At 40.3% G+C, this 14,714-nt stretch overlaps 1 protein-coding gene and 1 pseudogene across 1 annotated transcript; one reads left to right on the plus strand and one right to left on the minus strand.

Annotated features, from left to right (window-relative positions):
* Positions 1-9,737, plus strand: part of LOC140855353 (beta-hexosaminidase 3-like) — a 22,121-nt pseudogene extending 12,384 nt beyond the window's left edge.
* A 136-nt stretch (positions 9,738-9,873) lies between these two features.
* On the minus strand, positions 9,874-14,714 carry LOC105035829 (TPR repeat-containing protein ZIP4). The gene is made up of 5 exons (XM_010911534.4): positions 13,004-14,714; positions 12,734-12,923; positions 12,601-12,633; positions 11,531-12,154; positions 9,874-11,450 (listed from the first exon to the last, which is right to left on the minus strand). Exons 1-5 carry the CDS (start codon positions 14,314-14,316, stop codon positions 10,746-10,748), a joined length of 2,865 nt encoding a protein of 954 aa, XP_010909836.2. The 5' UTR covers positions 14,317-14,714; the 3' UTR covers positions 9,874-10,745.

Consider the following 14,714-nt stretch of genomic DNA (forward strand, 5'->3'; position numbering starts at 1 on the left):
TATGTAGAAAACTTTTGGTCGAGTGTCACTGTTAATACCTGGACTAGAAAATTGTGTGTTGTGTTCTGTAAGCTACACCTAACTGCAGGACATGAGTAGCAGGATTTGAAGTTTGACTCTGGCATGAGTAGATTGATGTTGTGTTTCTAAGGAAATACTGCAAGATTCCTTTTCTGTTTGTACATGAGGCTAACATAATATTTGGAGAATATATGTAGCATGTAAAGGGCATGCTATACAATCAACTTGGTGAAGAATATATTGAGCATGGGTTGACAATATCTTGGAAAGTTCATGGCATAAAATGGACCAAGTCCCTGGAAAATGTTCGATATCACAAATAAGCAGTGACTAGAAACATGATCATCTATCATCATCGCAAATGTGTCCTTTACATCTTCATTTAAGTAGGAGAAGCTGGAGACATAAAAAAGCAAAAGTAAAATTTAAATAATGAAATTGCATCTTATTTTGTCTCAGAAAGTATAGACTGAAGCATCAGATCATCCTCACTCCCATTTACATATAGATACTATGAGACTAGTTGATGATGCGCAGAATCTTTCAGCAGCATATGCATTCTTGTTGCTTCACTATTGTCCCCAGCCAGTTAATATTTCTGTTGTGTGCAATGTAAGGGATAAATGGGAAGAATGGCAACGTACCTCCGATTTATATCCTTCCGTTAAATTCTGGGAGGTTTACAACAGTAAAACTAAATACCAGGACCTGAAACCTTTGTGGTGGTGGACGGTGTTGACAAAACCATGACTCTATCCATCAAATCTTGTCTGGACTATGTGGGTTAGCTTATTGCATTCTGCTCATGCTGTTGATATATTGTTCATACAACACTGTACTATTGGTTACTGAAATAGTCTTAATAGCCAGAATAAGGTGTTGATATTTGTTCAAACAACACTATACCATGGAAATGGCATGGCATATACCATGGTGGTGTTGGGTTAGCATGACATGGCATAGGTCTCTTAATAACTTTACCCAACTCCGATGTCATTGATTTCTCTGGAGTAGCTGGAGTGAAAACAACATTCTTGTTTCACTGAACAATAATCCACAATAAGAATCTTCAAGGAGCTGACATCTTTTCCTGGCAGGGTGTCGGTTATCCTTCTCTGTGGCCATCTGCTGATTGCCAAGAGCCACTTGATGTCAGCAATGAGTTTACATTCAAAGTAATTGATGGAATTCTTTCAGGTGATATAATCATCGCTCTCTTTTGTCCATCTGGAAAAATGATTAACTCTGTTATGAAAATACAACAGATGCTAGCTAGATGCAGACACTTGATGACAACAAATCAATCAAAATTTGACATGAACCATCTATATCTTGTCAATGTATCTGTCACTATGTAAGGATGTATTCATATAATTGTCACTGAACTGCATCAATTGTCCATGGTGATGTTAGGGTTGCAACAAGTCAGGCTAGGTGAAGTTAAAACAACTTGCATAACCTTGAATTGTGACATTGGGTCAAGATCCCTTGATCCATACCTGCCGAGGTCAATACACATCACCCAGTCTAACCTGTTTGACTCAGAAACTAATATATTTTGCAAGGCTCACTCCATAATGGACTTCAATGTAACATGTCTGGTGCAATCCTTGAAATTCTTATGATTTGTTTCAAAGATGGTTTCAAAAATTAGTATCAAAGAAGACTAACCATGTAACTCTTAGCATAACATCAGGACTGAACCCGACCTAAAACTACCCTGATGTCAATAAAAACTTTCAACCCCTCATGACCCAATCTGGGTCAAAGCTCTGAACTCTACCCCGGTCTGTTTAAAGTTTGGGTCAAAAATTTTGACCCATACAAGAACAAACTGAAAGATCCCTGAACGAAACCTGGCCCAGATAAAGTCAGGCTGGTTCAGGTTTTCAGGTTGGGTCAATTTTTTCAACACCTATGTGATATAATCCATGTTTAGTGAACTGCAATGTCAACGCATGCCCTAAAGTATCCTAATGTTGGAACATGTGAAAAAACTTGAACTTGTTATAGCCCTCCAATGCTTATTTTGAGTATGAGTCGAGATCCATTTCAGAGTTATAATGTATTAGATAGAGCTACTATTTCAAGCACTTAAGCGAAGTATTGATGATCAACAAAATTCTGGTATAATTCTTTTGGATAGTGTTTTTTAATCCTATGGATGAATTTATTTGGGAAGGCTTGAAGCAAAACGTACTTCTTGAAGGATAGATTTGACAAATTCTGTAACTTTGATGCATAATTATGTTGCTCACAGAATTTCCATTTGCCTCTTTTGATTAGGCACATAATATATGAATATCTTTATCTCAAATGAAAAGAGTAAATTTTTTGATTATTGTAATTGTCACAAAAGCAATTAATTTCTGTTCAATGTTTCAGATTTTAGTAAGGTTTTTTAAGTTCAGATTTGTCCATTTGGGCGGTGATGAAGTCAACACAAGTAAGTTTGAGAAATTCTTTTATTTATAACCTTTCCTGGTAGTAGCATCATACTTTGCATATCTCATCACGTGAAATTTTGTTCTCATGATGATAGTAATCATGCTTAAAACATCCTTCAGGGACAAAGACCCTTTTATTACTACTCTTAATAAAATATCTTAGATCCTTGGATTTTGTGAGGTATTTAATAGCCAGTCCTTATATGATTGCTTATCGTTTTTCCATTCAAATTTCAACTAATTTCATAGAATCCTGTGAGAGACATTACTAAGAAATAGTTTATCAAAGTTGAATATGGAAGCACTTTTTTTTATTATAATCCTATGGTCATGGCAATTAGATGTTATACTTACTTGTTCAAAACGTGGGCTTCAGGTTGCTGGACTTCCACCCCTCATGTAAATCAATGGTATGTATTTGCATAACTCCAACTTCCAGTCTATTATTTTGATACATCACAGTGAGGCTTAGTTTATCATCTGTGACATAATTGTTCTTTTTCCAATCATGACATAGATTAGTATTAGCGATGGAAGTTGTTAAGCAATGTAATTTCTTCTGTTGGTAAAAGAGATGTATACATTGAATAAACTTTCCAAAACTAACATATTATTTGTAGTAAATGCCTTCATTTTTTATGGTATTCAACAGTTCCTCGAAAATTATGAATGTAATGCTAGCTCAAGGAAGGTCCGTAGTACTGGAAACAGCACCTATGCTGGTAGGCTGATGGTATGATATGGTAAATGCCCCTATGGCATTCCGGCATGAACCGATAGGGAAACTGGTGAGAGAGAGAGGGAGGGGGGGAGAGAGATAGAGAGGAGGAAGGGAGATTGTAGGAGAGGGTGGCAGAGAGAGGAAGAGGCAAAGGAGAAGGAGAGGAGGAAAGATAGGAAAAGATAGAGAGAGGGGGAGACAAAGAAAGCAAGGGAGAGGGAGGAGAGGAGGGAGAGGGCATTGGTGAGTGAGGGCCACTAGAGCAAGGCCGAGAGAGGGGGAGGGGGCTTTTGAAGCCCTTGCTCCTCTCTGTGTTGGAATAGGGATGAAGCTGCTATTTCAAAATGAAACAGGGGCGCTAGCCCCCTTATTATATATATTTTTTTGAATTTTTTAAGGTGAAGCTAATGGCCATTTTTTATTTTATTTTTTGAATTTGAAGTGAAGTTGGCAGCCACTATCGACTTTACTTAAAAATTTTTAAAAATAATAAGTTGAAATAGATAGTGGCTGTTGACTTCACTTTAAAAATTCAAAAAAAAAATTATAAAAAAGGGCCGAAGCCCCTATTTTCTTTCGAAATAGGAGCTCCCTCCCTCAACCCTTTTCGGTGGCCCTCACTCACTGCTGCCCTCTCCCTCTTTCTTTTTCTCTGCTTCCTTCCTCTTCCTCTCCCTCCCTCTCTCTCCCCCTCCTTTGCCAACCTCTCGATTTGAAGGCTAGAACTGTCTTTTTCTACTGCTGGTATGCTCGGTATGCCCCGAACAGGGTGGTTCAAGATGGTTCCACTGTCCTTGAACTCAGGTTACTATAGCACCACATGTCGACCATGCACTAGCATCCATTGGATCTAGATGCAGAAAATAATTTGTAGTTTCCATGCGTTATAAATATGGCAAACAAACAAATTTAAAACCTTTGAAGATTTAAGTTTTGGAAAATAATTTAAAAATGTGGCCAACCTTTCGATCGCTTATATAATTATCCATACACCCGTAATATATGTAAACAAAACCAATTTTCTAAAAACTAAACTACTAGTCTTTATACTGATTACTTACGGCGCACTTGGATCTAATAAATCATGATTTTTCATGATTTTAAATGTATTTATGATAGCAAGTTATGATTTTATTATACTAGGTGTCTGATTTTGCAATGAAATTTCATCAAGGCCTTGAAATCATGAATCTGGGAATTTCTACCTTTTTGTAGAACTCCCCATATCAATTTTTTTCTCTCCATATCATATGACTTTCAAAGTCTTAAGCAGCCTATCATCTCCTAGAAAACTTCTAGACTCAAGGCTCAAAATTTCAGAACATGGAAATGGAATCATGATCTGAAAAAGAGAAAAAAATCCAAACGCAAAGTCATTGCAAAAACAATTCTTTGTAAGCAATTTAATGGTGAACATTATATATATGCACTTGTCTTCCAATATATGCTAGTCTCTTCGTCAATTTCAGAAAAGTGAAGGCTATACGGTCGTTGCACGATAGCCACATAATAGCTATTTATAACATTGCATTTGTATAAAAATACAACGTGCAGTGCTATAACTGAATTTGAGCATCCAGATCTTCCACATTACGATCTCGAAATACTGATTGAACATTAATACATCCTAAACAAGCATCATCTACTTCAAACACATTGTAGTCAATCCATGCATAAATTTAAGATCACCATGATGCATAGAAATTTTATGTAGAATATGTATGTCAAATCAACTCTTGAAAATTAATTATTTTCTTCTTAGCTCATTAATTCGATGATCAATCCTACATTTCCTTAAAAAGGGCAATACTCAAATACTGAGCATCCATTTTCTGAAGATATATGTTTCTGGTCACGATCTAGAGAAATTCTTGAAAATCTTTTGTTGAATGAGAATGCTGACTTTGCGGAAAAGTAAAAGACTTAAATGATTGCTCCCAGTATCGTGTTATCTCTTAAACCTAGAGAACTCATTCAAGAGCAGTTTTAGTTGGGAAGATGTTCTTGTGGTGGCCCAGTGACTTTTGAAGTTGCTCTTGTCTAAAGTGCCAAAAACTTTGAAAAGCATGTTGCAGAATACTTGCAAACACCAAGAATAACACAAAACCTGGTTATGATTCATATTTACTGCTTTTTCTTACGTGGTTTCCTTATGATAATTTTTTCTTCTCACTGTTAAGAGCCATCAAAACCGTTATGTTTGTGGAAGCATTATTAGTCTATTAATGTTAATGCCACTGAATTTCCATTTGAGTTTCAGAGTATTTTCACTGTAGTTCATACACTATTTTTGTGGATTCCAGTTGACATCTTGCCACAATAGAACAATATTTCTACTTGAGTTTTATGCATTCCAATCTATGCCACTGCAAGTAGGTGAAGATGCCTTCCTTTACCTTCCAACCATAGCTGTTACAGTAGACTCATTGTAATCACTGAAATTACATGACATGTATTTGTAGTAAACTGTAGATTGGACAAGCAACCATTGTAGCTCATTATGAAAGCAATCATTACCTAAATCTAGATGTTCAGAACTAGACAAAATTGTAGGAGATCTGCCAAAGTTCAAGTAGAAGGGAAATATTGACTAATCAGAAAATATTTGCAAAAACAGAAAAGATGTATGATAATTAATATTCATATGCTTATATAGAAAAATTTGTGTGGTAAAGACAGTAGCAAAAAAAAAAAAAAAAAGGCAAAACAGAATGTATCAATTATCCAATAATTTATTCATGACCAAATTGTGAATAAGTCTCTGAAAAATCTTAAATGTTCAGTACCCTGTAAACAATTCCATTCTACAGGAGTAGTTACATAGACAATTTTGCTAATAGAAAGTTCATGAATAACAAGAGTATTTTTCTATATGACTGTCATGTCTTGCAGTCTAGTATCATATACCTTGTTAACTGAACACTTTGGATAGTGAACCTGATAACTATATATGTATCATGAAGACTGGTTGGATAGAAACTTTATTTCTTAGTGATTCTTCAATTCTGTGGATTATATTTATATTCTATAAGGAAACCTACTTTTCTTTGTGAAAAGAAAAAAATTATTTCTTAGTGATGCTTCATTTCTTCGGATCATCTTTTTACATTTCATAAAGAGCTCTACTTTGCTTTGTGATGCTTACTGTAATCTCGTGGGGTGTTCATTCTGAAAATTGGCATTTTCTAATGTGCACTAGTAAGTCTTATCAATTTTCTTTTCTGCAGGTTGAAAAAGCATAGGATGAATGGATCCGATGCCTATCAATACTTTGTCTTACGAGCCCAAAAGATAGCACTATCACATGGATATGAAGTCATTAATTGGTAAGGAAACTTCATTTTATCAGGTTTATGCATCCTAAATTTTTTATGCTCTAAAATATGTTATTGCATGGGCAACAGGGAGGAGACATTCGACAACTTCGGGAACAAATTGAGCCCTAAAACAGTGGTGCATAACTGGTATCTCTTCTAAATTATTGAATGCAAGATATCTTGTTGTGCCTGTTAATGTGCAAAAGAAAAGCATTCTTTTAACCATCATGTCTGGCTATGAAGAACCTGCGTTATTACTGGGAATATGTTATAGTTTTCTAGCTTGCAGGACATGTCCTTAAGTATAATAGAACATATGTTAATCAATCCATGTGTCTTGGAATAGTGCCTTGAAAGATTAAAACATCAAATTGGTCAATTTTATTCATACATCTATGTTTAATTGTGGGAATTATTTCATCCATATCAGAGGTATAGATCTATTCACTCATCCATTTACTGATGTATTTATTCAACATCTGTTTTCAAGAACTAAGCTTAGAACACCTATTTGTAACAAGCTCATAGTATTCATCTATTTTCAAGTGTATAAGGTTGCACCCATAATTAAACTCCTCACTTATCCACCAATTTAGAAATAAATCACTTCTTTGGGACTTCTACATTGAATCACTGATGATGCCATTCTACTTGATGAAGATACATGCAAGAAATATTGTTTAGTCCAGAGAATGCATGTTGGTTTTATATCTAGCTCAGGGATCAAACCACCCATATCAGGCAAAATGGTGCCATATTACCCTGAAACTGGACTGAACCAAGCTCTGAGAGATGCTTTAATTTAAAATGGATTTGAAATGGGATTGTGATTTACGGTGCAGTATACTTTTAAATTTTTACTTCAGTTTTTATGCTTTTCTTTTAAGTTTTTACTTTGTGGCAATATATAAACATTTATGAAGACTTAAGTTATCGGGCCAATAAAAATCTGAAGCTAACAAAGCATGATTCACATATTTACATACAAGGTTCACCACTTTGGCATCGGACCCCATATTGATATCATTCTATTATCGTGTCAGTATGCGGTTCAGTACAGTACGAGACAGCATACCAAGTGTCGGTATGATATGAGACAGCATGCCCCATACAGGGCGGTACTGTAGACCATGTTCCCATGTTAACTTCAGAGACAGCCAATCAGCTTTCCCTGTTGGCATCAGCAGTTGTCCCAAGTGTGCATAAGTTTAGGATCTCAAATGAAGTGGTGGTCGATGTCTTAAATTTTCTAGACTTTTAGTTTATCGGTTTTGAGATGGCCTTATAGACTTGTTAGGAATAATCACATAATTTCTTCTCATTATTCTCTCTACTTATTGTTCCAACAGTCTGCGTCTATACAGTGGTCATTCCTGAAAAAAAATCAAAAGCAAGCTCGCCTTTTGAATTCCACTCTTCATCAAACCACAAAACCCTATATAAGCATAGGACATTCATATCCTGTAACACTTATCAGTGCTTAGAAAAAAGTTGATATTCATGATTATGACATATTCGGGTCTTTTCATTACATATGATAGTCTAATTCTTACACTCTGATAGGCTTGGTGTTGGAGTGGCCCCAAGGGTGGTTGCTGCTGGTCTAAGGTGCCTTGTCAGCAACCAGGACAGTTGGTACTTGGATCATCTAGATACCACATGGCCGAAGTTCTATATGAATGAGCCACTCACAAATATTTCCAACCCTGAACAGCAGAAACTGGTTATTGGTGGAGAAGTATGCATGTGGGGAGAACACATAGATACCTCGGATATTGAGCAAACTATATGGCCACGTGCTGCAGCAGCAGCAGGTATTTAGTTGGATTAGTGCTTTATTTCTTTTTGTTATTGCAAGATGATGAACCAACAATTAATTTTGGTGCAGATTCAATATTCCCTATTGGCTAAATTTTCTGTTATACTCCTATCATTCATGAAGATCTTGAATAACAAACTTAGATGTCCAATCATGTCTCCAGTTGAAGAAAGATAGCCTGTGTTGTACCAAATTTTCCATGTATCTCTGATTGCTTGATTTTGTCTGAAAATAGCCTGCTTTCAATTTCATCTTTCTGCTGGACCACTACCTACAACATTTTAAAACTAGTGCTGAAATTTTATTATTACCATTTTTCTCATTCTGGATGTGGTCATCCTGCACATGTAGTTACACTTCCACACCTAGTTTTTCTTCACAATCTCCATACAAATCCAAGCTTAATTGCATAGAACATGCTGCAAATCTGCATGCATATTTTGATGATGTTTTTCAGAAACCTCAAGATGACTAGATAAGCAAAAATTTCTTTCTAATTTAGTGCATGAATGTAGAAATCTTAGAAGGGCATCTGCAAATTAAATTCTCCTTTAATACACTCCTATGTGATGCACAATTTTGTTGATAAAAAGTAAACAAAGTTTGCTACATGTGATCAGAAGACATACAATCTGCAACAACCATGTGACATCAATATGTGTCCAGCCATTTGATGTAGTCTGATTTCCGTGTGTTTAATCTGTACATTTTGCACCATATCTGTTGTGATATACTTTGTGGCTTTCCTATGAAAGAAAGATACATATGAAGGCAGATTAGTTCCTTCAGTAATGAACTCATAATAGCACCAGCGTAAAAGCCATTGACTGCTAAGTCTCAATTTCTTGTTGTTGAATGCGCTTGTCATCGCAAAGTCAAATTAATCTTGCTATATGCATACATATTTAGCAGTAACAAGTGCAAGTTTGTCACTGTAAGTACCTACATTTTGCTTCTTTGAAAGATCTGCGGACTAAAGCATTTGCTTTTTGTGGCCCAAGAGCGGCTATGGACTCCACTTGAAAAGCTGGCAAAGGATCCAAAACAAGTCACATCAAGATTGGCTCGCTTCAGGTGTTTGCTGAATCAAAGGGGGGTTGCTGCTGCACCATTGTCTGGACCTGGTCGAGTGGCTCCAATGGACCCAGGTTCTTGCTTAGAGCAGTAGGCTCCGCCAACTGGCTGATTGAGGTTTATCTGACAGGGAGTGCCTCATTCGTTGGCTGACAGGGCTTCAACCGGGGAGATATTGTTATGGAGTGGGTACAGCCATCAATTTTAGGTGTAGCGTTTACTTCGATTCAGAAAAACTTGAAATAATAGCTTCTGCTTGATGTAAGTCAAGCAATTTTATTGTCAAAGACTTCAATAATCTATTGATGTTGTTACTAATTGATGGTCCATTTCATTAATCCAGACACTTGCTTTTCTGAATTTTGCATGTTCAGGCTAATCTTGATCTCCATTTTGTTTGCAGAATTCATCAGAGTCAAGCTGTAAGAATTAAACTAGTCTAGTTTGATATATAAAAATTTGACATGTTGCCACTTTTCAAATTCACAACATTGCATTTTTTCAATACATATTAACTTGATATGTATGCATCAAGACAGGACTATAACCATCTGAACAATCTCCATGTGCATAGCATAGTTTTTCCTTTCCACGAAGGGAGAACAAGATTAGGAAATAGAGACAAGTGCAAGGATATCTGAGGGTTGACATCACTCTTATCAGTTTTTGCTGCGAAACTTGTGGGTGTTCAGCTCTCAATTTCAAAATGAAGAACACAAAAGCTTCAGCAGATCAAAATATCAATGCTGGTTTGTCTCTCTATGTACTTATACATGTTCCTTCGGGAGATGATTTGGTACCCGAATGTATGGAGAGACACATTAGATTCACAGAAATCCTGCAAAACAGATACGGCAGATACCATTTGTTTCTACCGGTGAAAAAGGCATGGGAAGGACAGTTCAAACATGGTGAAGAATAACACTGAAATTCCAACCTTCAAAAATCAAGCTGAAATGGTAAAAGCACTAACTAAGAAACTAGTTCGATTCGATTTAACAAAAAATGCCGGTACAATAGCATACGGACACTTTTCTGCAGGGAATCCAGTCTCCAGTCCTGGTCATTGAACCTTTGCACACACTAAAAGACATCTATTTTTTCCCAGCCTGAGTCCTGACACGCGATGCTTTGAATTTTTATTTACAAATCCATCTTCAAATGCTACTATTTCCTTTTTGATGGACAAACGTTACTCCTCTTTCATATCAGTGCCTGTAAATCTTTACCAACTTCTTATTCCTTTACCTGTCATGGAAGAAAATACGAAGACATTGCATGCATGTAATTTTGAATCAACTTGGTGACCGTATCTTCTTTCCTTTTTAACAAAATCTTGACAATGTCTATACCAAGACTGGTTGAGATCCACTGCTGCTCTCTTTCCCCTCGTTACCTCCACTACCATCAACTACACCACCACCACAAAGCTTTTCAAAGTTTGCAAAATACTCCTCCATCCCCTCTCTATACTTCTCCATGCCCTTCAAGTGTCTGGCCAAATCCAACCCCATTTTCATCCATCTCTCTGCAACATTGAATTGATGGAGCCGGACAGCTAACCCTGACTTGTTCCATGCTGTTGTTGCAAGCCATTTCCCTTCTTCAATTGGATACTCCCCATCCTTCAGCCCCACAATGATCTGGTATGCCTGCCTGTAAACACGGTAGGCCCCATCATTTTTCCCACCTTCAGTGTCTTGGAGCCCAGAAAGACAGACTAACTTTCGGAGCGCAATGCTGATCAAATGATAGTCAGGCGAGGGGGATGCAAGGAGCGCAGAGAGGCAGGCGTTAAGGGCAAATTCAGCAGCCTCCAGGTTGGGCCTTCCACCTTTTAAGGCAGTGAAGCCTAGCTGGAGGAGATGATTTGGGGTGCATACTTTTGACGAAGCGAAGCTCTTGATCAGTTGGAGTTGCTGCGACCGGGTGTCATTGCCGAGCCTGCTCAGGAGATGATAGGTGTTGTAGGTGTGGAGAAAGAAGAGGTCGGGATATTCAGCATGATGATCATTGACAATTTGTACTCGGGATGAGACTAGAGGGAGTATCTGCATGCAATTGAGAATTAGATCAAATTCAATTACAATTTATTCTTGAAGTATGATAAGCTGCTCCAAATTCTGACTACCTTGCCTGCTCTACCGAGCATTTCAATGGCCTTTTTGATATCAGAGTCCAGCAAAGTAACCTTCTTTTGCTCCTCGACATTGAGCATGGCACCTACACTCAGGATCAAACACTTGCAAACCATCACCTGGTTTCCATTACTCTCATCATTCAATACGCTATAAAACTCCGATGCCAGCTCCAAGAACTCGGCACAGGCTTCATATTTCTTCTCCTTTCCAGTCTTCAGCCCCATATTCCATGAATTCCCCGCAAACCAGTTTAGCTCACGGCTCCCAACAGCTCCTGTCCCAAAGAAGCCTTCCACTCCAAGCCCGGTCATTCGGGCCCCAGCAACCCTTGTGTATTTGAGGATCTCAATCTCCCCATCTGGATTCCTATGAAGAAGGGTGATGAGATTTCGGAGCACTGCCACCTCTGGCATTGGCATTGGCATTGGCTTCCCTGGGGAGTAGAGGTTGAGGAGGACAGATAATGAAGCGACAGCTACAGCAAGAGACTGACATGCAATGGCTTCATGGGTCGAAAGGGTGAGGAATTCTGGGTTGAAGTCAATGCAGCTAACCATGGCTTGAATTTGATTGATCGCTTCCTTCTCATCCTTTTTTTGCAAATAGATCTTAAACTGCACAGTATTGGATTAACATGAAGTTAGGGACTTCGATTAAAAGCAGGAAGATCAATGGACTTTGATTAAAAGCAGGAAGATGGACCTATGTTTCCTTTGTGATATTCTGAAGTTCATAATCATAGGTCTAGAATCCAGGCACAGTTTCAACAAAGAGCAGTAATTCGGCTCCCTCCAAACAGAATTTGGATAAACACTAGCATGAGAGAGGCAAGGAGGATGCCTAACAGCTACAATACCACTACTAACTAGTATCGTTATTCGCGAGTGCTCGAACAAGTGTAAGTAATTCATAAAATTTTTGATGCATTGAAAAATTCAGTACTGAGAATAATTCAGAGAACCATATGGACATTGAAACTGTTGTTAATAATTTGGAAAGCTCCAATAATTGCAGTGCTAATATTATCACTAATGATGGAATTGAGACAACGAAATGGTACCTTAAGAAAAGCACACTTCACATTCGGCTCAAGCTGCAGGACAAGGGAGGATTCAAGGGTCAGACATAGTTCCAGAATTCATAGTAATGGCTTCAAGTTGATGTTTTCTGCTAATTTTATCGAAAACGTATACCTTATCAGCTTCATTGATGAATTCTTCAGCTTGATCAAGCTGCATGAGTGCAAGGTGGCAGAGGCTAAGGACCCTGAAGCAGTTTGAACGCCGAGCTCTAGTCTCCTCATCATGAGGGACGTAAAGCATAGATTTTTCAAACATTTCTGCGCTTATGTCATAGTCCTTTGATCGAAAATGTTCGGTTGCACTGTATCCATCATTCATACGGGAAGAAGGAAGTTATTAACTATGACCACATCGATACCGGAAGGGGTGCGGTAAGCTCACCAGTTCCAGAGGACCGCGTGCATCGCGTTCCGCTCCTTCGTCGCCGCGGCGTCCTCGAAGAGCGCCACCACCCTCTCGTCCGCCGCCAGCTCCGCCACCACCTTCGCCCGCCCTCCCCCACCACCCTCCGCCACCCTCTTCACCACCCGGAGCGCCGCACCGGCGCCGGCCCGGCACCGTCCCACCAGACCCGCCAGCACCCCCCGCGCCGCCTCCGCGCCCGCCACCGCTAGGTACGCCTCAGCGGCGGCGACGCAAACGCCCTCCGGCACCTCCTTGTTCGCCATCATCCCCTTGAGCTCCCTCTCCGCCTCCCCCACCCGCCCGGTCCCCAGCCACGCCCTCATCGCCACGAAACCCACGCTCGGGTGCTCCGCCGCTGCGGCGCTCACTGCCGTGTCTACCCGGAGAACCCTAACGCACCGCAGCACCCCCTCGTAGTCCTCCACCTGGAGACGCTCCGCTGCCAGGAATCGGAGGCACCGCCCCTTCAACTCCTCCAGATCTAAGGTTCCGCCATCACCGCGGCCCTTGGCGGCCGCGATTCCCTTCTCGCAGAGATCCAGCGCCTCCGTCAGCAGCTTCGAAGCATCGGAATTCCCCTCCAGCGATTTCTTGGCGAGATCGAGCTTCCCGAACTGGAGGTACTGCTCCGCTAGGGCTCGGAATGCCGCAGGCGATCCGAAGAGGAGGCTTTTGGACCGATTGAGGAGAGCGATCGCGAGATTCCGATCAGCGACCTCCCACGCCGTCCTTGACCTTGCGAGACTGAGATCGAGGAGGAGCCTCAGCTCCTCCTCGCCGCCGATCCCGTCGATGGGGACCGTGGAGGTCAGATCGGTGGCCCTCTCGAAGCAGCCGGCGGCGAGATCGAACCGGCCGAGTTCGTGCCAGATCTGACCAGTCTTGTGGAAGAAGGACGCAGCCTTGAAGGCGGCGGATGGGATCCCGGCGGGGTTTCCGGCGAGGAGGAGGAGGTCGGCGGCGATCTGGCGGAGTTCGGCCTGGCCGGTCCTCCAGCGGCCGTCGGGGCGGAAGCCGGCAGCGTTCGAGAGGTCGACGCAAGCGTTCCAGAGGCGGTAGCTGAGCTTCCAGATGTGGATCTTGGCGGGTTCAGGGAGGGGGAGGGCGGCAGGGAGGCGGGAGAGGGAACGCCGGAGCCTGGTCACGAGCTTCTCACCCGAGGAGGGGTCGTCTGGGGAAAGGGATTCGGCTTCTTGGATGGAGGACTCGAGGTCTTCGAGGAGGAGGCGGAGGGGCTGGGAGTCGTCGGAGCTCGGCCGGCGGTCCGGAGAGAGCTCGGAAATTCTCATTTTTTTTTCGAATTCGATTTTCGCGGGAACGGAGAAACAACTGCTTGGGTCGATGGTAAAGTCGCAGCAAGATGCGACTGTTAGTTATTTTGACACACCATATAAGGACTTTTATGAAAAATTCTCAGGTCAACTCACCGTACCAAAGACTAATGTGTAATATTTACATAGATCGGGCGTTTCATGTAAATTTGGTGAAATCAGCAATAGCATTTTACAGAAAACACCCTTTCAAATGTTGATATTATTAACTTTGACATGTGACGTGTAGTGCGACATTTATCGTATATTCGGTGGGCCGTTGCCGATTTTAGTGTACGTAGTGATACTTCACAGGAAACACCCTACCTATATATCTATGTCGTAACTTCAATGGAAGATCTGATATTGTATATTTT

This window comes from Elaeis guineensis, chromosome 2 (genome assembly GCF_000442705.2).
Source record: "Elaeis guineensis isolate ETL-2024a chromosome 2, EG11, whole genome shotgun sequence".
NCBI lineage: Eukaryota > Viridiplantae > Streptophyta > Magnoliopsida > Arecales > Arecaceae > Elaeis > Elaeis guineensis.

Coding starts and splice junctions, on each gene's coding strand:
- LOC105035829 (XM_010911534.4), bottom strand. CDS start 14,316: ATGAGAATTTCCGAGCTCTCTCCGGACCGCCGGCCGAGCTCCGACGAC. Junction 12,634..12,733: donor TCATCAATGAAGCTGATAAG/GTATACGTTTTC, acceptor CTTGTCCTGCAG/CTTGAGCCGAATGTGAAGTG. Junction 11,451..11,530: donor TGCTCGGTAGAGCAGGCAAG/GTAGTCAGAATT, acceptor AATTGCATGCAG/ATACTCCCTCTAGTCTCATC.